The sequence below is a fragment of the Cervus canadensis genome, chromosome 20 (assembly GCF_019320065.1).
Source record: "Cervus canadensis isolate Bull #8, Minnesota chromosome 20, ASM1932006v1, whole genome shotgun sequence".
Classification (NCBI taxonomy): Eukaryota; Metazoa; Chordata; class Mammalia; order Artiodactyla; family Cervidae; genus Cervus; species Cervus canadensis.
The window spans coordinates 36,119,045-36,143,927 of record NC_057405.1 but is presented as its reverse complement, the minus strand read 5'-3'; the positions used below and the strand labels follow the sequence as shown (position 1 = coordinate 36,143,927).

The 24,883-nt window shown below is 37.5% G+C and overlaps 1 protein-coding gene across 15 annotated transcripts in view; it reads left to right on the top strand.

The window, feature by feature from the left end:
• The window catches only part of SNAP91 (synaptosome associated protein 91), a 160,464-nt gene that overhangs the window by 60,424 nt on the left and 75,157 nt on the right, over nucleotides 1-24,883 (top strand). For 8 of the 15 annotated variants that reach the window (XM_043439491.1, XM_043439497.1, XM_043439501.1 and 5 more), the window contains exons 6-11: nucleotides 1,146-1,239; nucleotides 3,187-3,298; nucleotides 10,963-11,069; nucleotides 15,306-15,347; nucleotides 21,094-21,164; nucleotides 23,219-23,224. In XM_043439491.1, coding sequence (XP_043295426.1) covers nucleotides 1,146-1,239; nucleotides 3,187-3,298; nucleotides 10,963-11,069; nucleotides 15,306-15,347; nucleotides 21,094-21,164; nucleotides 23,219-23,224 — 432 coding nt within the window. The remainder of the gene's footprint in view (nucleotides 1-1,145; nucleotides 1,240-3,186; nucleotides 3,299-10,962; nucleotides 11,070-15,305; nucleotides 15,348-21,093; nucleotides 21,165-23,218; nucleotides 23,225-24,883) is intronic. The other 7 variants (XM_043439505.1, XM_043439503.1, XM_043439499.1 and 4 more) reach the window with 1 other exon arrangement.

Here is a 24,883-nt window from a genome sequence, read left to right as displayed (position 1 = left end):
TCACCCCCAAAAGATATAGCTCTTATTTTCTGATAGCTGACCTAAACTTAGCTGAAAAATATAATCTTGCCTGTTCAAAATAGATTAGTTTCTTGTGGGTGAACATTTTATAAAATTAAGATTTTGGCTTTATCCCCTTCTATTAGAGATGATTCTGGTTCGTATGCCTTCCTCTGACTTCTTATGTGGCCGTGGGCAGCCTTAGCTGATGTTCTAGCTCGATCATGACCTCTCCAGAGTAAGACCACAGCCTTCTTAGAAACTTCTGCACCCTGAATAGGCACATAAGGGCACTTGCGGATGCTTTCCCTGCCCCAGGAGTGGGAGAGACTCCAAAAGCTGCCATTATCAGCCTGTTCACATCACTTGGGCATTTTCCTCCGCGGTTTCAGTCCTGTTGCTTCTTGACTATTTGGATACAGGGGCTCCTTAGGAGGCCTGCGGTGAGTGCTCCCTGCAATGCTCCCTGCAGTGCTCCATGCAGTCTCATTCTCTTCAGCTGGTTATTTACTCTCAACTCTTTTTGACCAAACTGCAAATCAGAATGGCCTTTTCATCACGTGATGGTTAATAGTATAAATTCTGCTCCTAGTCCTTCAGGTTTTGAAGTCTTCCAAGACATGTTTTATCTCTCTCTCAAAAACAAACAAGCTGGGGTTTAGGGGACCTAGAGTGTTAATACTAGTATTAATATTTCTTTTGTAGACTTAGAAAAGTCCATTCATAAATTCAATTGGCCTCTTTCATCCAGCCCACACTGAGGGCAGCGCGTAGAAAGCATTGCCTGTGTCATTGAGGATTGTGAGTGTAGAGAGGAGACCCAACACGGCCTCTTCATATCTCCAAATCAACCCACAGGTCTCAGATGGTAATGAATCCGCCTGCAGCGTGGGAGACCTGGGTTTGATCGCTGGGTTGGGATCCCCTGGAGGAGGAAACAGCAACCCACTCCAGTATTCTTGCCTGGAGAATCCCGTGGACAGAGGAGCCTGGGGGGCTGTAGTCCGTGGGGTCGCAAAGAGTCGGACATGACTGAGTGACTAAGCACGCACAGCACAGGAGGGAAATGGCTTAGAATAATGTGCATGGTCTCAAGTTTTCCACATATGAGTAAGTGTTACCTTTCCCTTTTTTATTACTTGTAGGGCTGACGGTGTCATGAGGACGATGGCTCCCGAGAAGCTGCTGAAGAGCATGCCCATACTGCAGGGACAGATTGATGCGCTGCTGGAATTTGATGTGCGTATCTCACCAGAAAATGCGTCTTACACAGTTACGTTGCCTTTTGTTGGAAAGTGGGCTGCAGATAAAGAACTTCCTCAGGAAGTAGATTTAGATTCCCCTCATGTCAGTGAGGGGCTTCCCTGGTAGCTCAGTGGATAAAGAATCCACATGCAATGCAGGAGACCCTGGTTCAATTCCTGGGTCAGGAAGATTTCCTTGGAGAAGGGATAGGCTACCCACTCCAGTATTCTTGGGCTTCCCTGGTGGCTCAGCTGGTAAAGAATCTGTCTGCCATTCGGGAAACCTGGGTTCGATCCCTGGGTTGGGAAGATCCCCGGGAGAAGGCAATGGCAACCCACTCCAGTATTCTTGCCTGCAGAATTCCATGGACAGAGGTACAGTCCCTGGGGTTGCAAAAAGTTGGACATGACTAAGCGACTAACACTTTCATTTTCATGTCAGTGAACTGGATGAACACTTAGTTTAGGCTGTCAGTGTGATGGAGATAATTTTGGTTTCCCAGATTGTCAGAGCAGTTTACAGGTGTTAAATAACTTCAGTCATGGAAAACCACAAGCAGTGCATTCTTGGATCCTTATGTTCAGAGCAGGATGGTGGCCTCCTGTTGTGTTTGACAGGATCAAGTGGCTGCAGAAGGGACGTCCAAGTAAATAGCCCAGCCTGCTATTAAAAACCATTTTATACAGTCTGCTTGTATGACACCGTCTGCAGAAGAGAATTATTTTTCTTTTGTCATGGTCCTTCTTTTGGATGATACCAACATGACTTGTTTCTTAAAACCATACCTGTGTCATGACTCTGGTATAACTACACTAGTTTATACATGTGGTAAGATTATATAGAACTAAACACATTTGCAGCAAGTAAAATTGGAGAAATCTGAATAAGATTGGTATATTGTATCAGTATCCATATCCTGATTGTTAGGTTGTACTATAATTTTGTAAATAGTATGTGGAATCTCTTGTTTTTTTTATAATTGCATGTGGACGTGCAATAATTTCTAAATAAAAAGTTCAATTAAAGAAATATATCTGGTCCATGAAAATAAAACATTCTGATGTGTAGGGAGATTTATAACTCACATTGTTAACTTTCCTCCATTTTGGTGGTTGACTAAAACAAAGATTTTCCTCAAATACTATTATTTGAAATCTCTGTTAAGATTATATGGGTTAGTCTATCACCAAGTCCTAGTCACAGCACCCAACTCCCGTGAAATTTCAGATAAAGCAGCAAACCATGTTACTGTCTTATGAAAGATTTTACAGTAAGGAGTTCAGTTAGCTATATATGGAACTACTTCCCTTAACTTTTTTGTCTTTATTCATTCATTTTTCTTTGCTTTCCTTACCTTTAATGTTAGTATTGTCTTAATTAAAAGAGAAAAGAAGTCATAGAATGAGAAAGAGCAGAGCAGGGATTAGGAAATGGGGAGAAATTATTCTTCTTTGTGCTGGTGATTAGAGTATTTGGTGGGTGGTGGGTAAATGCTATGAGTCTCAAGAATTATTTTAGGGGTAGTTGGCTGAGGTGTCTATTCCCTATGCTAGGCTTCCTCTCTGAGTCACTGCAGGCCCCTGGTGTCTGAACCCTTCCAAAGAGACCATTACATATGGGGAGGGAAAGAATGCACTATAACATAGTGAAAACAGCAAGAGGACAAGTGTTCAGAAGTTGGGTTTGATTTATCTGTGGATCATTAATTACATAAAATGTGTATTTTTCTTATACTTGATAGGCCAGCTTCATTGACTTAAATTGAAAGAAACAATTGGCAATCCTTTTTTATGTATTAGTAAGATTACTAAAAGAGTTATATAGCATCTGTTGAATATGAGTGAATTTCTTGGTAATAATTTGAGACTTTTTAACACGCTCTGAGAAGAATTGTCATTTGATGACTTGCAGTTAACAGATGAAATTTTCATCTTTTTCTAGGTGCATCCAAATGAACTAACAAATGGGGTCATAAATGCTGCATTTATGCTTCTTTTCAAAGACCTTATCAAACTTTTTGCTTGTTACAACGATGGAGTGATTAATTTACTTGGTAGGTAGAATTACTGAATGGTGTCTATGAAGAGAGACGGTATCAGACTGCAGAGATTTAGATACCATAGACTTCATAAAAAATCTAAAGACATAACTCAGGTCACATTTCTGTGTGTGTTCTTACATCAAGGTTAAGTGCAGGGAATGGAAAGCACTGTAGGTATTTTCAGCGTAAAGGGATTCCATACGGGGGTTTTGGTGCTTAGAAAATTTTGGATTGCCTGAAGGAGCAGATTCTGGACTTTGCCTCTTGGATTAAGACTCATAATGATGAATAACTTCCACTGTGCTGACAACCACCTCTGAAGCCACCCCTGACATGCTCCTATTTTGATGTAATTCCATTCGTCTCACCATCTTTCCTTCCACATAAGGTGAAAATGACATAGAGACACTGCTTGACGATTGGCCTCCAATGAAAGATTTCTTTCTACTGACAAGTCACCCCTTCCTGGGATGTAATGGTTCAGCAAACCTCTTCCAGCTGGTGCCAGTTTGAGAAAACATCTCTAAGTCAAGCTGGATTTCTCTTTTCTCTCTGTTAACTGGTCATAGAAAACTCCCCAGTGACCATAGGCATCATTGAATGGGGAGAAATAGCCATCCAGAAGACGTAGGTGCAGTGGGAGTTGAGCCACCTGTTCATACAACCTTACCTGGGTGTTTAGGAGCTACTCCAGGCTGATCTCTTATGTTACCACCTCCATTTGGTGATGGATTATATTCTCGCACTTGTTCAGCTTTATGATTTGGTGTATTAGATACTGCTTGGTCTTACGATCACTTGGTGTTCTCTGAGGTCAGAACCCTCAGTCTCTAGAAGCAAGCCAAGAGCAATTTTTCCGAAGGAGGTTAGTTACTGTCTAAGAAAGATAGGGCCCTGCTTCAAAGCACGAGAAGTGTCTACTGTGTTTTCCTACTGGTGTACGCCAGAGCCACCTGCAGCATTTGGATCTCCTGCAGACACTCTGAGTGTCTTTCCATCTGCAGGATCTAAAGCCCCATGGGGCTCGAGGTTGGAGCAGTTGCAGAGTTGTCCTTGATCTGGGCCCTGCTTCCATGCGACACTGTACCAGACGCTCTGTTTAGAGCGGCACATACACGTGTTGTCTGTGTTACCTCCAAAACAGAAAAACTCAGCAGAGCGCCTGCATTTTCATTATAGGAAGTGCAAGGTGAAGCAGTGTGTCTTTCCTGTGGAGGGGACCTTTGGACCCGCAGAAACTGCATTGAGGTAGCAGATCCCTAGGCTTCCGTAGACTCTCCTTCTCTTTGACCTGCATGTGCCTTATTAAGGCACCTAGCATATATGAAATTCTTGCCCACCAGCTACGATCAGCCTGATGTCGTCAAATAGTATCCATTGACATTAGGACAGCCGGAGAGATTAATATACTTAAAATTTTAAGACAATGAGCATGTACTGGCATCCTTGCCAGATGAAAGCAAACGACTTCTAATGGGCTATGCTTACTGGACTATGTACAAAAGAACTTGCTAGTTTGATAGATGCTTATCCCATGTCAGGAACTGTGCTGATTTTATGCTGGAAAGGACAGCACATCTGGCTGTCTGCAAGTGAGAATCATCACCTAATCAAGTTTCCAGTGACTTGTGGTTCATCTCTAAAATCCACTTACCTTTTGCACAAACCAGATATGAAAGTTTAACTGGGAATATGATGGAATTGCTACCCTGTAGGTTTGCAGAGATCAGGAAGCCGGTGTGAGGATTCTGCTAGGTTCAGAATATTTCTGTTCCATCTATGTATTCAGAAAACTGGGGAGATAACCAATGTTAGTTTTGTGCATCCACCGATTGTAATTTTTTTAATCTCCTAATCCCCAGAAAGCCTCCACTCAGATTGGTAGAAAATAATAGCGACGTTTTTGGGATCCCTAGAGAATAGCATCGGCTTAGAGCCTGTGTCCCGGAAAACTGGGCATGTCCCTTTCCACGTGTGTAGTCACTCTGGTAAATGTCCCTTTGCCATAGAGGAGGAATAGATGCTTTGGGCTGTCCTTCAAGGCTTTGACTCAAGAATATCTGGAGGGCTTATTGAAATTGAGATTGCTGGACTTGAACCCAGAGTTTGTAATTCAGTAGATCTGGAGAGGGAGATGGCAAGCCTACTCCAGTATTCTTGCCTGGAGAGTCTGTCGGACAGAGGAACCTGACAGGCTACAGTCCATGGGGCCACAGAGTCGGACATGACTGAGCACGCACGCACACACATCTAATTCAGCGGGTCTAGGGTAGGGCCTGAGAATCTGTGTGTCTCGGAAGGGCTTGAGAAATACCATTACCGCTGATCTGCGGGACTTCCATTTGGGAACCACTGTGTTGGAGCTACTCACGGATGCTCAGGCCAGCATTCTGAATCGGTAATTTTTGGCCTGTTCACTCACCTTGATGAATTATCAGTGACAACACAAAAAAGAAAGTAGTGGTCCTTCTTTCCTGCTCAGAACCTTTAGAATTTGTTTGGTTTCTCTAGACTTATATCAATTAGGATTGTCCAATTCAGGAGGAAAAAGACTACAAGACATCTAGTTCAGTTTATTTTCAGATCAACATGAGTAAGTTTTTGAGTGTAAGTAAGTCCCTTAGAATATCTGGGAGCTACTTATGTTAAAAATTATTTTTTTTACAATTTAAATTTAACTCAGGGTCGTGTATCTTTTCTGGCAGCCCTACTGCCAACATGATCGTGGACAGTCTTGCACTGCTTTTAGTACGTATGGTGTTTTCCTCTTGAGGCAGACTTTGTACTTGTCTCCCGAGGTTAGGCTGGATTGCTGGGTTCTACAACTAATTCTCTGAATTGAAGCAGTTGGCAAGGGGAGAGGAGTAAGAAGTAGAGGGATGGGGCATAAGGAGAATTTTTATTCTCTCATGGCAGATGGGCTTCCCAGGTGGCATTGGTGGTAAAGAACTTGACTGCCAATGCAGGAAACAGATGAGGGTTTGGTCCCTGGGTCAGGAAGATCCCCTGGAGGAGGAGATGGCAGCCCACTCCAGTATTATTGCCTGGAGAATCCCATGGACAGAGGAGCCTGATGGGCTACAGTCCATAGGGTCACAAAGAGTTGGACATGACTAAAGTGCCTTAGCACGCACATGGAAGGTGGGGTGATTATAGAATCTCCAAGCAAGGCAGGACCAACATCTTCAGACGGAGAAGGAAACACTTTTTCCAGCAAAGGTAGCTCATTTTGGTTTGAATCTACCAAGTCCTTTTCTTTCTCAATAAGAGCCCTAACGTTCACAAAGGAGACCACATTGAGGCTAGAAATTTAATTTAGCCACACATGTTATAATTCAGCAACTGACAAGATTAGACTCTGACTTTAGCGATGACAGCCCTGTGACTGCAAGGATAAGATTATTGCAGGGCAGCATGGAGTACCATAGTCTGACTGGAGCCTTGAGCCAATCATTTTAAGTCCTGTGTTGTCATTTTCCTTTTTAAGCTCTCGGGTGGAGTCAGAAGCAGGCGCCCTCCCCACCGTTCCATCTGCCTCGTTCTCATCATGGTTCTCTCCCAGCCGCTGCTTGTTCTGATAAGCTTCATTCTAAGGTGCTCATTTCAGAAAACCACAGGCCATAATTTAAGTAATTATTTTGCTCCTCTGCAGCATGGATTCCACGAATCCATTTCTCCTCTAGCTGCAGGTGGTCATCTCTGCCTTCAAATTCAGTTAGGTTGCATATCTGATCCCAGACTCCCCACTTTATTTTTGAGGGTCTGATTTCTGAAGCCAGTTCAGCGCTGAATATTGTTTCTTATGCTAGAAACAGAAACCACTCTATGTATTCTAAATAGAAGAGGATTCAGAACAAAGGGTTGGGTCCTCTTGTAATAGCCGGAAGCCTGCAGGAACTGGTTCTGGGCTCGGCCTCCGGAGATGCTTCTGAAGTAATAAGTTCCTGCGCCCTAGGGAAGCTGCTGCTTCTGAGGCCCTCCTTGAAGGTGTGCTGATGCCGCCTTGGCTGCCTTGCAAACTGGAAAGCTGGAGAAGTGACCCTGGACGCTGCAATCCAGGGATATAGGGAGTCAAAGCCAGTGGCTGTGACTGTGGCCGTTACCCTCAAAGCCCAGGAAGCTGGAGGGTGCCAGGGGAGTGCTGGGGAGGATGTCTGCCCTCCCAGGAGCTCATCACTTACCGTAAGAGACAGCTGGACGGGAACAGGAAGCCTGCTGCTGCCTCAGTTTCCCCTTCCAGATCACCCCGAAGTCTGTCTAATGTGCAGAACTGAATTTTGCCATCCTGGCTTCTCATGAGGATAGAAAAAGAGTGGACTCGGGCGCACCAGTGACTGTCGAATACAGGGCCCTGGGAGGTTTTGCCTTTTGTGGGGAAAAATTTCTACCTATGGCTTGCCGTTCAAAACCATATCACTTTTATTTCAGGTGGGGGAGTTTGTCAGCAAGCCAAGTAAGATTTTTGCCAGCCACTTTTGCTGGCTGATCTTACTCCTCTTCATTATGGCTCATAAATGTGAGCTGTTGCTGAAGTTCATTTTCAGCCATGTACTATTTGGCTTTTTCTGTATGCTCTTCACTGGAAAGTTTTTATCTTCATTATGATGAGTCTCACATCTATACTTTCAGTTCTTCCCTTCCTCCTGAGCTTCAGTTTTGCATGTCTACTGATTTGTTGACATTTAAATTTAGATACCGCGTTCTTTTTTATGGAATTTTAAAAAAATTTGGCCGTGTCGGGTCTTCGTTGTGGCACACAGGCTCTTTCACTGCGGTGCACAGATTCTCTAGTTGTGGTGCACGAACTCAGTAGTTATGGCACATGGGCTTAGTTGCGTCGTAGCATATGGGATCTTAGTTCCCTGGCCTGGGATTGAACCCTCGTCCTCTGTGTTGCAAGGCAGATTCTTAACCACTGGACCACCAGGGAAGTCCCAGCTACTACGTTCTTACCTAAAACTTGGCAGTCTCTGAAACAGCTGTTAAATTTGTCCTTAACTTCCTTGTTTCTGTTTATGATAATTATAATGAGTTACAGTAATTAGTCTTTTAAACCTGAAGTCTCAGTTAGAAACTCTGAGTTGCCCGTTTACTAAAATCCATGCCAGTCAGAAATGATTCATTCTCATCCTCTGTCCCCAGGGCACCCCACTTTCATCCCTACTTCTGTTTCAGGAACATTGGATTTAATGCCCTTATGATTGATTTAGCGATTAAAGATATTAAGTCACATGACTCTCTCCTGTTGTTGTCTTGAACAGTTCCTTCCTTCAATGCCACGTAGCTGTATGTTGACTTTTTTGAAAGATTGTCCTAAACATATTTTCTCCTTAAAATAATAACAGCTCAATAAATATTTTTATTTCATTAGGAAAAGATGGTCTCTTGGCTGTGATTAGGAGCAGAAAAGAAGAGTTGTACCTTTTAAAATTAGAGACCTGAGTTCTCAAAAGTGGTAGCTGTACACTCTGGCATTGAATGGTCTTTGTTCAGCCTTGTTGTAAACTTGGTCTTGTAAAAGTAACACTCTAGAAGATAAAAGCTACACTCAGTATCCTGAGTGTTTTGAGACAGGTCTGTTTTTGTTTGTTTACTAAATGGTGTTGGGAATTAACTGTATATTATAGGTGAGTTTCAGTCAAGGACTTCATGACCAATTCTCTGTATCTAAAGTTGTAATCTATAGTGGTGTGGATCTTTGCAAGCATTTTATCGCTCTGAGCTATGAATAAGAAGATGCTTCCCGTACTGACTAATGGTCATTAGTAAGAGTCCACACGCAAAGTCTCAGTTTGTTTCACTGGAATAAGATACCTTTTCATCTGATCCTTTTCCTAGGACAGTCTCTCTGTGAAAGTCAGTACTAATATGACAAAGGACTTCATTAGCACTTTGTAAAGATTCATGTTACAAATATCAGCATTTGATCATTTCAAATACTGAAAATCAACGTGTTATCTTTAATATGAAGGAAAAACACGCATTTCTAGGCCCATCCCCTCTGTGTCAGTTTCTCTGGTTTCTAAGGGGATAAGAGGACTTAAGCTTTGCACTGATCAATGCCTTTCTATGTCATTACCACTGTTACAGAAACATTTATGAGATTATAACCTAAAACCATCATCATTGAATCTCTTTTGTTCCTTAATCCTAAATTACCAAGAAAAATAAAATACAATAATATAAACAATTTAAAAAGCATACAGAGGAGACAAAAATTGCTTAAAATTTTGGTGCATTGGTTCTAAGAGGAAATTTAGATTATTCAGCTTGATTTCTCTTTTTGTGTTATTGCTGAAGATCTAATTCAAAGACATAAACTCAGATTATAGTTAAAAACAAAAAGTAAGTTAGACACTTACAAGAAATTATTTATGGGAAGATTATTTTAAAAGAAAAAAGTGTGTTTTACAGAATAAGCCCTAATTTTCAAAGGCTTAAACTGGAAAGATTTGTTCCTGTATAGCACCATACGTAATTTTGTCTCCAGTTTAGAACACAGGGTAGGGTGGATAAAGATGGTATCATAAAATTTGGTCATTTTTGAAAAGGCCCACTTTCCTCTCAAATCTTAACAAGTAGAAAACAGTATGTGTTTGTTTTCTTGATCTTTTTGCTTCTCTCAAATGCCCTACAGGGGCATATGTTAAAAAGTAAAATTACCAAAAGACTGTCAACAGAAGGTAATGAGTAGCTACCCTTGATAATTAGTTCTTTGTGTAATTATATATTATTAAACTTATTAAAATTAAAAATACTTTTGAGGTAGTAAAATAACATGCTGAATGAAATCCAGAATTTTCAGATGTGAGAAAGCATAAAAAATAGCATACGTTTAATCTTGTGCAAATATAAAATGATGAAGATACTGAGCCATCAGTTACAACTTAAGGTTGCCCGGGAGCTATTGTAGACATCAGTTGACTGTGTTTCTATCTGCACTAACAATAATTTTTGCCTGAATGAATGGAGGAATAATTGGCTAGGGAAACCACTGTTAACATACTAGTTTTCTTCAAAACATGTATGGAGAAGATCCAGTCTCATAGGGAGGCAGAAGAGAGCAGCAAAAGGATTCTGTAATTCTCTCTAGAAAGTTAAAGATTGAGAAAGAGGATATGATTATAGACTAAAAAATATGAAACTCCACTATTTCATAACTAAAAGAATAATGTTTGAAAGAATTAGTTGATGACTGGTAAAAGCAAATGTTATTTATATGGAATGTAGACAATTTAAAGAATTCTTTAATTCAGGGAAGTTTATAGATGATTACTTATAATAAATAGATTATTGCTTTATAATGAACTAGTAAGAAAATAAGGATGCTGTAGGATGCAGTCATAACTTTTGAGATTGTTATCAGCAAGAATTTGGGGCCATTTTCCAAAACTGAGTACTAGGGTATACAGATCATGAAGTAAATCTGTCGTTACAATGAATATATTCTTCTGCTTTAGCTGTATTTTCATTATTTAGATTGCTTCATGTGAGACACTTTAGAACATAATACCTTTCTTGAACTACTGAGACCTCCCTTGTTTTCATACTTAGCATAAGTTTTAGTGCCAGTTGTTTTAATTCAGACATTAAAGTTGTAAGTAATAGTATCAGTGTAGGCTTAGAAGAAGATTGAATACAATACTCTTTTTGAAATGCTTATCTGTCTCTCCTAGAAAAGTTTTTTGAAATGAAGAAAGGACAATGTAAAGATGCTCTGGAAATCTACAAACGATTTCTAACTAGGATGACACGCGTGTCTGAATTTCTCAAAGTTGCAGAGGTAAGTAATATTAACTCATATATCTGGAGTAAACAGTAGAGTTCATAGTCTGGCAAGACATTCTGCCACAGAGTCAAAATGTATTAGGGGCAGAAGTCCTCTCATCCAGGTTCTCACCCAGATCTGTGCTCTATACTTCTGCATTTTAATCAGAAGATCGTTCTGTGTCCAAATAAAAGTTTCATGGATGCTCAGCTCACTCACAGCTTTGCAAGGTGGTTCATCCCTCCATCCCACTCAATGACTGTTCTTGATTGTAAGAAAGTTATTCCTTTGTATTGAACCCTAGAAAAAAGTCCTTAAAAAGTTTGTCAGTTGTTCTCAGTATGTAAATGGCAAACCATAAACTCAGACCTTTCTTACTTTATTATTTTGTCAAAATGATTTAAACACAAGGAAAAAAGGAAACAAAGTATAATTAATTTTTTAAAGTTTATAAATTATTTCTTAAGGATGTCTCTTTATAAGTAATCACAGTAACTGTGTAGCTCTACAGTCCTTTTCCTGGGGTTATCCGTAAATTGGTGTTTTCTTTTACAAAATTCAATGATCAACTCATACTGATAGTGGAGATTATAACATTTTACTACAGTCCTTTGTCAGGATGATGTATGGGATCCCTGGCATGTCAGCTAACTGATTGCTGATCCCTCAACTTTGTGAGAGGGGTTCTGAAGCTCATCAGCAAAGAATAAAATGGTGTGGACGTGGGGCATTTATGCCATGTTTTTGCTGTTTTCACCATTTTCAGGCTATAACACAAGAATAGGAGTTTTATATATGTAATTTCAAAAGTACTCTAGTCTGTGTTATTTTTCAAATTTCATTTATTCATAAGAATAATTGTCATATTCAAATTCTAAGATCAGAATAATCTTGCAGAATGCTATCTCTTGAGCTTAGACCCATTCAGTTTATAATCAGAATTTTTTAAAAAAATTATATAGAGAACAAAAGGTAAAGACTAGCTGTATAAATTAATGCTTTAAAGCATTCATGTGTACTTCCATGGGTTTACTGAAGTTGGTGGCCTTTAAGAAGAATAGAACTGCTTGAAACTTTTGTTGCTACACAAGTTTTTTGTATTTTATATGATTTTCCCATGATTTAACCATAATTATCAGTATAATCTAGTAAAATTTGCCTACTTCTTTTCTGTGAAAAGATACCTAAGCATCCAGGGCAGAAGATTATTTCACGGTTCAATTAATCCCTGGTATACATTCTTTCCAGTGTTCTCATCTGATATTGTGTATATCAGAAAAATAAAGCATTGCACATGTTACAGTTTGAGGTATATATTTCTCTAATCAACATGAAAAGGCTGGGATCAAGGTCTCCATGAGAAAAGGGGTGCTTATTATCAATTCATTCTATTCTTACATGTAAAATTTTATTTTGTGTCTCTTGATAACTTCATGTTATCTCAGACCCATTTTAAGCTGCTGAGAAGGAGATATACAGAAGTTAGATGTCATTTTGAGAGTTTTAAGTATTTTTATTTTATTCAGACTTTATGACTAAGACTTTTTGTAAATTGGATGAAAAAAACCTAAAAGTGAGTTGCTCAGTCATGCCCAACTCTGCAGTCCCATACACTGTAGCCTACCACGCTCCTCTGTCTATGGGATTTCTCTGGCAAAAATACTGGAATGGGTTGCATGCCCTCCTCCAGGTATCTTCCTGACCCGCATATCGAACCCAAGTCTCCTGCAGCTCCTGTGTGGCAGGCAGATTCTTTACCATCTGAGCTATCATGGAAGCCCAGAATGGATACTAATTGACAAAATTGTTTTTAGTAGAATAAATATTAATTGCAAGGAGCTGTGTTCTCTTTCATATTTAAATTACATTGTCCATAATTTAAACACTAACTGAATACCAGTGTTTAGTGGTTTGATTATGAATGTTAAATACAGAGAATTTTCAACAAATGTACAACCCTTCTCTTTCTACGAAAAGTGATTGTGTGGGTACATATGTATGGACTTCCTCCCGGTAAGCTACCTTGTCGTTAACACCATTTGTCTGACGGACGTGTAGGAGACTTCCACAATGTTGTTTATGAAATATGACTTTATTATAGGCTGTTTGGCAAATGTTAACATTAAGTTGTCCATCATATTAAAAGAAATACCATAGTTCCCATGGCCGTATCCAAATTTTGCAGAGGAATTGCTTGAAGTACAGAAAACTTGCCGTGTTTTGAATTCTTACGCTGAAGCTTCTAAAGCAGACAGCTGAAACTTTGTAAAATGGTTATTTAACAGGTAATAGGCATGTCTGCTAAACGCACTTCCCTTTTATAGAACTAAGTTATTCTTAGTTTGTGATTCCAAGGTAAATACCAACTCGTAGGAGTTATGTCTCCCAGAATACTTGCAGACAGAAAGTGATGAGATTTCTGTAATACAGTCACACTTCAGCTCTATCCCCCTAGTTAAGTGTTCAGGGCGGTAAAAATAGCAATATAAAGGAAGAATTCCTAAACTGTGTCTTTAATAGAGTTACCCACTTAATAGAATCACATCACCTTTTGCCTACATGATTCCAATATTAAGAATCTATAATGCTTTTGGTTTCCCTGGTGGCACAAATGGTAAAAAATCTGCCTGCAATGCAGATGACCCAGGTTCAATCCCTGGGTCGGGAAGATCCTCTGGAGAAGGGAACGGCTACCCACTCTAGTATTCTTGACTGGAGAATTCCATTGACAGAGGAACCTGGTGGGTTACAGTTCATGGAGTCACAAAGAGTTGGACACAAGTGAGCATCTACTACCCACACATAATGCTTTAACTTCAGACATGCTGACTTCATTCATATTAGTATTTTAATAGATCATCTCAAGAGGTATTGATATACGGAAGGGTGAAGTTGCCTTAATTTATAATTCCATAATTTGAAAGAATGTGAGTTTAAGGATGACACAGACAGCTCCCAACAAAGAATTACCATCCCAAAATGTTGATACCGCCAAGGCTGAGAAAGCTTGCTGGAGATATAGAGAAGGCAAAAGGAAGAAGTTAGCTCATATGTGTCACTCAGGTGGATTTTCCACTCTCCAGTTTGACGTACTGTCTTTGCAGAAGCCTGACACTTACACTTCCTGTGTGTGCTTCTACATTTCCATCAGCTTAACAAAGCCCTTCGATTCTCAGAGAGATACGTGGTATAACCCACTTTGTTTCTGTAAGCCTCAGTTTCCTCATTTATACAGCATGAGAGAATTGAAATTATGATTTGTATTTTATCCCAACTTTTTATTTTGAATAATTTTCAAATGTATAAAAAGAGTTGATAGAGTTGTATAGTGAACCCCAGTATACCCTCTTCATTGATTGACCTTAAAAAAGTGAATCTATTCCCATATTTGCATTCTTACTAGCTCTTTCTTTTTCTATCCTTCCCTCCCTTCTCTTCCTTCCCCAATCTACCAAGATTAAAAATTCACATGTGCTTTTATCTAGTAATTCTACTTCTACAAATGCGCCCTACAGATGTATCCACACAGATGCAAAATGATGCGTGTAGCATTGCTTGCAATGGCAAGAGATAGGAAGCAACGTAAATGTTCATTAATAAGTGACTTGTTAAATAAATTATAGGATAAGGAAGCTGCTTCAAAAAATGAGGAAACTCTGTATATTAATATGGATGGGGCTCTAAGAACATTGTCAAATGAAAAGTATAATCCCAGTGCATATGGTATACTGTTATTGTATAGTAATGTGGGAAATAATTAATGCATTTATATATTTCCTATTTCCTTGTATATGCATAAAGAAACTCTGCAAGAATACAAAGAAAACTAACATGGTGATTTTCTCTGTATGAGGAAGCCTGGACACTATACCCTGAACGAGTTATTAAAACTAAATGAGTATTCCGTGTCCAGAGGACTGACCAGGCATTTAAATTTAGTTTAAGCATTTAAAAAAATTTCTAGCTGCTATTAACCATGGAGGAAATTTTTTACACTTCAGTTTCTTAAGTTATTTTTTTTTGGGTTCTAGCAAAATTCTGTTCATTTGTTATTTCTAACTCTGTTGCCAAAATCATTGCTCTTTTGTTGATTGGAAAGCTACACAAAAAGCACATATTCAGTCTGAGATTAATGTACATAATAGCAACTATTTTTTAGCAAGATTGAGCTGTGCTTTTAACTAATACTCTAGGTGATCTAAGAAATTAATTTTTAAAATCCTGTTAAGTAACTTTTTTTTTAATCCACAGCAAGTTGGCATTGATAAAGGTGACATTCCTGACCTCACTCAGGTGAGTGATTGTCTAAGTGAAAAACTTAGTATGCATGAAATTATTAATCCATAGTTTATCATAAATGGTCTTACTGAAGGCAGAGTCTTGTAAGTATTTGATGCATTTTGAATGTAGGCCAGCCACCTTTCTTGGAAATCATTCTAACTTACTTATTTTTTCTAGCTATTGAATATATTTCTAGAGATAATATGAAGATTTTCCTACTCTTATAAAATCATTTCTTTTTAAAAGGCAACTGAATATACTTATTGGGCTCATTTTTTCGTTCTTAAATCAAAAGGAAGCTTTGAATAATGTTTAAAAGGTGCTTTATCCATGAAACATGACTATTTGTAGGCATGTAATGAGAACAATTTGAACTGTTTTTCTGCTTCTTCTAGTTTTCAATGTGTCCCAGGGATGGAGAAGGGGCACAAATGAGGAGAACACTGATGTCATATTTCTACTACACTAATTATTTTCTCCCCTATGAATGGGAGGAATGCCTATATATGAAAAAACCTTTTTTTAAAAAAGTAGTAGGGGCAGATAAGTGATTTTCTGGAGACTTTCTAGAAAGCAAAAGCAATAGTAGTGCTTCCTTATGAATCCTTTTATCTGTCAAGGGAGTACACTGTAGCGCTCCTCTGATGTAGAACTGAGACCATTCACACATGCACAGTTATTGTAGGACTTTTCTCCTAATTGGCTGGAACTGTTTTTGTTTAATCAGCTTGTCGGTCTGTTATAGTAAATTTCTATCCCAAACATGTTCTTTAACTCAAGATGGATGATAGGAGAAAGTATAGAACTGTCATCATATATATCAGTAATGAATATAGGAGTTTTCTGTCTTTGTAAATTAAAAAAAAAAGTGATTATTATTACCCCTTAAAATGTCTCCATATTTGAATAATGTTAACCTTAAATTTTTGTTAAAAATCAGAGAAACCCAAAGTAATGATCTCTGTATTTACAGTATTAAAATATCAATTAAATACCAAGGATTCTTTTTTTTTTTTTTTTACCATTTTAGAAGCGGCAGCACATTGAATGTAGGAATATTCCATACCTTAGAATTTCATCGTTGGGATTTCCCTGGTGGTACAATGGTTGAGACTCAGGATTCTTTATAAATAAAATTCAAAAAACAATTCAGAACATGAGGGCATTGTGGTTTTTTTTTGGAGGGGGGAATTGTGCTTTTTGATTTAAAAGTTGAGCAATAGCAAACTTCCCTGACAGTCCGGTGGTTAAGACTTCACACTACCAATGCAGGGGTCGTGGATTCGATCCCAGGTTGGGGAACTAAGATCCCACATCCTGTGTGGTATAGCCAAAACATAAAGATAAAACAATAAAAATTGGGAGATAACACCTTCTATTAGAGTATCTTATACTCTGTTATGGAAGTATTTTATACTTTCAATAGCATAAAGTATTTTTGCTACTATGAGAAGATAGTGTTCTTTAATCAGTTACATACCTAAATAAGATATTGGTATCATCTTGGTTTTGGTTAAAGATTAAGTGTGCATAAAATACTATTAAAATATCTTTATTAGATAAAGATTTATGAATTTTGTACCACTATAATAAAAAGCAAAAAAATCAGTGTGCTTTCATTTACAATTATTTAATTATAATAAACATTTCCATGGCAGTTTTTAAAACTAACCCAGATAAATTATATGTTAACCCCCCCAAAAAAAGGTGGATATTTAACTCAGAGATTAGCTTTTAGAAATGTTGAATTATCTTTATTTCAACTACATAGACTGTTCTCGCCATGGAACAGAAGTAAAACTATATTATTGTTTAATAGGCTGGCAGGTAAAAAGAAAATAGGTCCTCAATTGTCTCACTTAGTTTGGGCAGAGTCTGAAGGGAGACAAAGAAAGGTTTAGAAGAATATTTAAATATCTTTTTGTTTTTAAAATTAGAAAATTATTAAAAGAAGATTTACAAATTTGGGTTTAATTTTAATGATATGTAATATTCATTATAATTTATATAATCTCTCAAGTCTACAGACATAATATTTTATTTAATGATGTCTGTATTGTCATAATTTGAGGAACAGAGCCCTGCCCTCATCCTTAGAGAAGATAAATCTTGCTCTGGATCTGGTATTAATAGAAAGCTGTTCTGATGCAGAGATTCATTAGACACTGGTAACGCTCTCTCCTCTGCTTTTGTTATGACCTTAAGAGTAACATAAACTTCAATATTAGCATTTATTTTAAAATTACCTCCTTATTAAAAAAAAATCCTCTACTTCATTTCTCCAACATATATTTAAATCTCAGTTCAAGAGTATTGTGTGATTCTGATATTTCGTAACAAGTAACCTAATTGTGGTTTTTGTTGGGATCATTAGCAGCAAAACTAAACACACTCCCTAATTTTTATTTAGAAGTCTCCATAGGTCTTATTGGAGGCTCATCATTGGATGAGGGGTTTAGACCCATTGTGACATTCTGGTCTGATCCAAGCTGAAAGGTGAGCTGTTCTAAGGTTAGTCCTTCAGATAGGGGTAGACCAGGACTAATCTGGAAATGGGTCAGAAATGCCAACCTGGGTGAAGTATAAGATCTCTGCGATTAGATTCTGCTCTCTGCCAGCATTCTCTGTGGCAGCCATGACTATTGAATCTAGCCATGGCAATGAACAAAAGTACCCACCAAGGAAGAAGATTAAAGAGGAGATGGGGACCAGCAGGGCTCCCTATCGACTGACAGTAGGAAAAGGCTGTTCCTAACTGAAAAAGGATTAGAATTCCTTTTGCAGCAAGATGACACAGAGGAATTGAATGGATATCTTTTAACTTAGAAAATGCACAATAAATACCAGTGTGGCATCTGTAGCCCTTCTTAAGTTGTGCATATAATAGCATCATAACAGCATTTTAAATGATTTATAAATATTGAAGAAAAATATTTTAAAATACTCAAAAGTACAGTACTGGATAAGAAGTGAATGTGATAGCAGAACTGAAATATTTCTCCTCAACCCTTTCCAATGGTTTCTTAGAGCTAATAATCAAAAATTAGAATCCTCTTTTCGTTGCTTTTTTTTTTTTCATTTGGTTTTAATGATGCTTTAGAATCTGAAGCATCTGAGTTATAGATGGATGGTTCCTTTCAAAATCAGCTATGAATTTGTTCCAAGAAAAGGATTTTCAAAATATTATTTCCTGTTTGGTGTGTGTGCATGCATGTTCCAAATTTAATGTATCTACATTTATGAAAAACATCTTAGGTTTTGATGTCAGGAATTCTGGTTGATCTGAAAACTACTGGTAAAGAAAAGTCTCCTTTTAAAGACTGTACCACTGAATCAGTAATCATGATATATCACTGTTATTTATTTGCTTTTACAAGCTGCGTCTTATTCTTTGGGTTGGTGTTTCATCTGATTGGTCTATTGACTTCGGCATTATTTAAAATAAGCCACTAAGGATACTGCTAATTATTCTGAAGTTCCTTTTACAACAGCAGAGGCATTCTCAAAATTTTGCCCCTTTGGAAATTTGAGACAGTTTTCATTTTTGTCTGCAGCATGGCAGGATGCGCTCAGTGCCATAGATGGAGTTGAGAAGGCCAGCATTCCTGCACTCATGAATTTTTTTATCAAAGTAGTTTTTTTCCCTCTGAAAATATTTGTGTTTATTTCTGTTAGACTTTAAATGTCCTCATAAGAGATATAAATAATAAAGCATTTTTGAACCTCTAAGGTAAAATGCTGCAAACTTAATTTTATGTGCAATGCATTGCAAAGTAACACCTCAGAGTCAGTTTTACAGTCTATGTTTGTCTCAACTATTGTGATTTTTTAACTACTACTTTGTTTTTAATTTTTTTCTTAAATTATTAAGAAATTAAAAAAATGAAACTGCAAACTATCATCCTAGTTTTTTATTTTTTGTTTTAGATAATTAAGAAATTATTTATATAGGAAAAAACTACTTCTTTTGTTATCAATTTGTTGTCAATTTAATGTAGTGTTCTCTATTTTGTAACTATAAAGAGCATTCTTTAAACAGATTTAGCACAGAATCACATTTCTTTTACATTGCATTTAATATTCAGAGGACCTAAATCTTTTAAAGTTCTATGCCCAGGCCTCCTAGGTTCCATTATTATGACCATTATAATGATTATAATTATGACAATACTGCAGTTTTGAAGTTATCAAGTGTGGATACATCTAAAAATTGTGAAGCCATTTCTGTCTTCCTCTTTTCAAGGTTACAATACACATTCTGTTTATTAAGTGATCACATCCTAGTAGTTTATAGTTTTGCTGTAGAGCAAAATTTCCTTTATCTCTTGAAAATTCATTTTTTAAAGCTTAGAAGTGTACCCTTAGTTTTAGTTTACTGTAATTTGCTAGGTCCACTTTTACCTGAGCTGTATTTAAAAATTCTAATTTTATAGTTTTCAAAATTTATTATATCCCCTGATAATCATTTATTCTGTAGACATTAACTTTTTATATAATGCTTATAGAGCTAGCTATCTCTTTGTACCCTACCTTCAGCACTTTGGTCAATTTAATATTTTTATTCACTTACTAATTTGTAAATTTATGTTTGGCTCACTTAGTAATTTGCACTTGAAATAATCAATGTAATTACATATGTAATAATCATTATTGTTAAAACAGCTTATGAGCCTGTTAGTAAAATGAAAATGAATATTAAATGTCTGAACTTCCAGAATTAAAATATTGCAATAAGAATTCTATTTTCATTTGTCATTGTAAGTACAACATAAAATGTACAGTTGTATAAATCACCTTGAATTCTGTGAGCTATTTCAGCATTTAGCATACTTACTTTAAAATGCTTCAAAATTAATTTTATATTAATTAAAAAAACAGTTATCAAAATTAATTTATCTATAAATGTTATGATAGTCTTTGAATGCCTATGCTGCTGTCAAGGTCTAATTTGAGTTAAGATTTTTCAAGAAAGGTGAAATTAGATTTCTAGTAGTTGAGGAATAGATGTGGTAGAATATTTATATGAACCTATTATGTCTCTTTTTAATATACAGTAAAATGCCATCACTTTATATTGCCTAAAAATTATGAAAACAAACATTCAGGTACTTCTTAATAAGAGCTGAAAATATGTATTAAATTTGTCAAAATGTAGTAGTCTTATTATAATGTTAATATTTGCTAAAGTTTCTATATTATGTATATAAATAGCTCAACAATAAGAAAATCTTAATTGTGGTCATCTATTAAAACTATATTTCCCCCCCCACAACTTTTACTCTCCCTTTTTTAATAAAGTAATGACTTTCTCTACTATTTCAGTCAAGTGTGGATAAGTGAGATTTTACTGTATTTTCATATTTCTGTATGTTTGTATTTGGGCGCTTATATTTTTGATTTGGATGTAAATATCTTTACTTTTTCACTGTGGTCTTACAGAAATACATTGTGAATTTGATTTAATTGTTTACTACATTTAAATAATATCTTAAAAAAAAGTCTATCTGATGTAATTTATACACTGAAACCACACTGTAACACTATTTGTTATGCAGTGAAATTATGTATATGTAAGATGGGCCTCTTTGAGATTGTGTGATATTTAAATACTTAAGTACCAAAAGCACCTGGAATGAAATTATCTCCCATATGTATTGGGGTACACAGACCTCCACTAGTCAAAGTTACAGTGATGTTCCAGTGTGTTTATTTTGAAAGAAAGCAGTGCAGACATTTATTTTCTTCTTTCTTATTGTAGGCTCCCAGCAGTCTTATGGAGACCCTTGAACAGCATCTAAATACATTAGAAGGAAAGAAACCTGGAAACAAGTACGCATTAGCTGTATATTCTGAATAAGAGAGAAAAATACTAGAGTTGTTCTTTATACAATGAGATTTATCATGGTACTGCAGTTTCATGGTATGCTTTATTGTAATTCTCCCCAGTTCCCTCAAAACCCCCCACCCTTCCCATTAACTTATGATAGCATGACCCCATATATAGGTGATCTCTTTGCGGGCTAATGCAGCAGATTAGTAGGTTGTATCTGTGTTGGCTGAACTTGCTGACTTATTTATTTGCCCTCAGAAGGAACTCACAGTCCTCAGAAAAAGAGTTGCTTGTGTCTAAAAGTTGAGGTTGTCATCAATGGGCACAAGTAAGAATGAGCCCAATTTCCCAAGCAGCCTTTGCACACCGTTATGTTACCAACCCCACTGTGGAAAAAGCAAAGCCCTCTGGCATCGCTTTCTGCACTCTAGGCTGTCCCCACGGGGACCCTTCGGCATGGCATGCTGCTGACACTTGACTCAGAGATCTTTTTCTAGACAGAGTAGCAGTCGAGCAGCGAGAAGTGCACTTTTAGTATATTTTCAACCTTTGCGTTTGGACACTTAGATTTACGTACATTTTTCCCGATCACATGCCAAAAATGTCCAGGTTCCATTTTTGTTCTCTCCAGCCAGGGTCATACTTGTCTGTTCACAAGACCTGATCCTTTTCCGTTTTACCACCTTGCTTAGACTGTAACTCTGCTAATCTTGGATGCCTGCGTCTCCGTGTCTCTGTGTGTGGGCATCTTATACATCCCGGGAGGGCCATCTCATGAAGCCTTCCTTAATCATGCACTGCACTGTGTTATGACTTCCCTTCTCCTCCTCCCCCACCCTCATATGTAGTTTAAATGGATTTTCTGTTTGCTAAGGTCAGAGACTATTTTGTACTTCATTATCTTCATCTAAAAACTCAATGTAGCTGTCTCTACAGAGCCAGTGTGAAATCTGTTTTTGTTGATGTTCCCAGCTGTAAGTTGATTCTGTTTAGATTGACAGCAGAAATTGGCAGAGACAACCCATGAACTGCTCATTGCAGGGCTGTCGGCTGACCATGGATTTTACCTGTGATACAGCTATTAAAATGCATCTTCTCTCTGCTTGTTTCTCTCTGGGCATTCTCCTAGAATCTAGATTGTTGTGTCTCAAAGTCACTTTTTTTGCTTGTTGTTTCATTAGCTAAGGGTTATTTGTCTATTACAAGATAGTATAAAAATTATTGCATGTCTTACATTTTCAATAATAAACAATGACGTGGGACTTTCTCAGGCAGTGATGCAGAGCTGTTTGGAGTGACAAATGGCAGGACCTCTCAAGGGCTCTGTCAGGGTTGTACTGTTGTCCCAGATCTGTCCCCACTTCACTGTTGGCCAAGGATGATCGTACTTTTGTGGGTAGATTGACGTCAACTAAAAAGGCATGAGAGTAGTAAGTCACAAAAGAAGGTGGCCACTTCCAGTAATTGCAGCCCCTTCCCCCACACCATATTAGGGTGTCTAGGAAGCCAGATGAGTTACCTAGGATTTAAACCAAAGGACACAGGAAGCCTGAGCAGTGTCCCTGCTCCTCTGGCCGGTGGAGAGCCTCTCCCTGGGCAATGCAGGATGCGCATGGGTGCAAGGCGGATAAGCTGGCTTATCTGCTGTCTTTTCCCCTCATGTCCTCACACCCTGCACAGGTCTACCCTTTTCCCTGCTTAAATCGGCCAGGGCAGCGTTCATGTGAAAAGCCATCTCCCAGAGTGAATTTCATCAGCCTAACTTCAGATCTCAAGCTGCCCCCTTGTGGCTGCTACAAACTATTTTTGGGCTATTTAACTATGGACATTTAGAGTAGTAAAATAAAAACGTAATGGTCTTTGTTTTGAATTACCTTTGAGCATAATTTTCCTTCCTCCTTTAAAATCATTTTATGCTTGTCAGATTTCTTTTCTGAATTGGCTAAGACCACCTCTGAACTTGTCCTTGCTTATTCCCTATTTTTAAAATAAATGAACTATAGTAGTTAACTGTTTATTTCTTTGTATGTTTGTGCTTACCTGGGAACTTAAGTGAAGGGTGAGTACTATATTGAGTGACTTTTTTGCATTTGGTTATTACTAAAAATGCAAAAAACACTCTTAAGATTCCACATTTGGTATTTAGAACATTTAAAACTGATTTCTGTCCATTTTACATATCTGTGTTTTTTCCATTATACTTTTGAAATTTGTCTCTCAAGGTGACTGGCATAAATGGTTTTACTCTATTTTGGTGTTAAATCAAGACTAATGAACTCTCTTAGGTGGCTGTACAGATATTCCTCTTAGATTTTAGAAATCAAAGACTTCTTCACTTGTTTAGTAAACAAAAGATTTCCCTATGGCTCATGGCAGAACTGCCAAAAGACAGTGTTACAGAGAAAATTAATTAAAGAGGTTTTCTTTGTCTTCTAGGAGCAGTATAAAATTATTCTAAGTAGATACTTAAAAAGAAGCATTTTCAAATGTCTGCCAAAAAATATGTAGGCCTTTTATATTTAGTGCCTTATATCCACTGATAACTCATTTTTGGAATTTTCTGCAATACTGTGTGATATGCATTTGTACATTATCTGTTTCGGTAATTCCACAGCACAAAAGAGAAAACTTGATTTTGTTTTATATGTGGATTTACTAGCTGTTGAGGGTGCAAGAAACCTCAAGTTTAGTGTAATTAAAATTATTTGGAAGAGACAGGTTTTTCTCATATGTATTTTGTTTATTTTTCTGGCTAGCATTTGTGACCAGAACTGTGTAGGGATTAGTGTTATGAATAAGAAATAAAATGTCTTTTTTTGATAGCTTACCATTAACACATTGGTAGCAAACCTTGGCATTTTCTGTGTTCATCATAAAAACCCATGGTTTGTTTGTAATGTTTTACAAGATTTAGGGTACATTACTATAGGTCATTCTTTCTTGTCTTAAATTACATTCATGCCTTATTTTTCCCCAACATGATTCACTGTGTACTAAATTTCTCTAGCTGAAGTAATTGAAATAAGTACCAGGCTTTAAATAATGTCATATTTTATATCTAAAGATTATAGCATTTTCTTTTATAAAGGGTTAACAGCCAGTGGTAGGGTAGGAAATCAGCTAACAAAGAGGTAAAAAGAAGCAGTTCGTGTATTATGTAAGAGAGGAACAAATGTGCTGGGCTCCCCTGTGTTTTTCGTCAGGACAGGCTGGAATGTGAAACGTGCACAGACAGACTTGGACCAGAGCCTGAAATCCACCATTAAAGAATGATGAGGCTTGGGCAAGTTATTTACCTTTTTGAGCCTCAGAGCCCGCAGACTTTAATCAGTGATGAATGATGCTTCTTAAAGTAGTGGCCCCAATGGGAACACCTCTGGTTCTACCTTTTTGAGGAAATTATGACAAAACCTGGATCTGGGCCATGGAAACAGAGATCGTACATCCTGACAGTTTAGTTTCATAACAAAATAACTGTTAAGATGTTTGGCTAATTTATTCTGCAATATATTTATCTGCTATAAAGCAATGAGATAGATTCGTTTCCTTCAAAAAACTTGGCATCTAGTGGCAAAGACAGGCAAATAAGATACAGTGCAATAAGTGGAATGATTGGAGAAGACAGACAGTAGGAGATTTTTTCCACGGGGTAACTACAAGTGTCATTTAGTAATAGAACTTATGCAAGAGCTTGGCAAGCTGATTCTTGTGCCAGTGA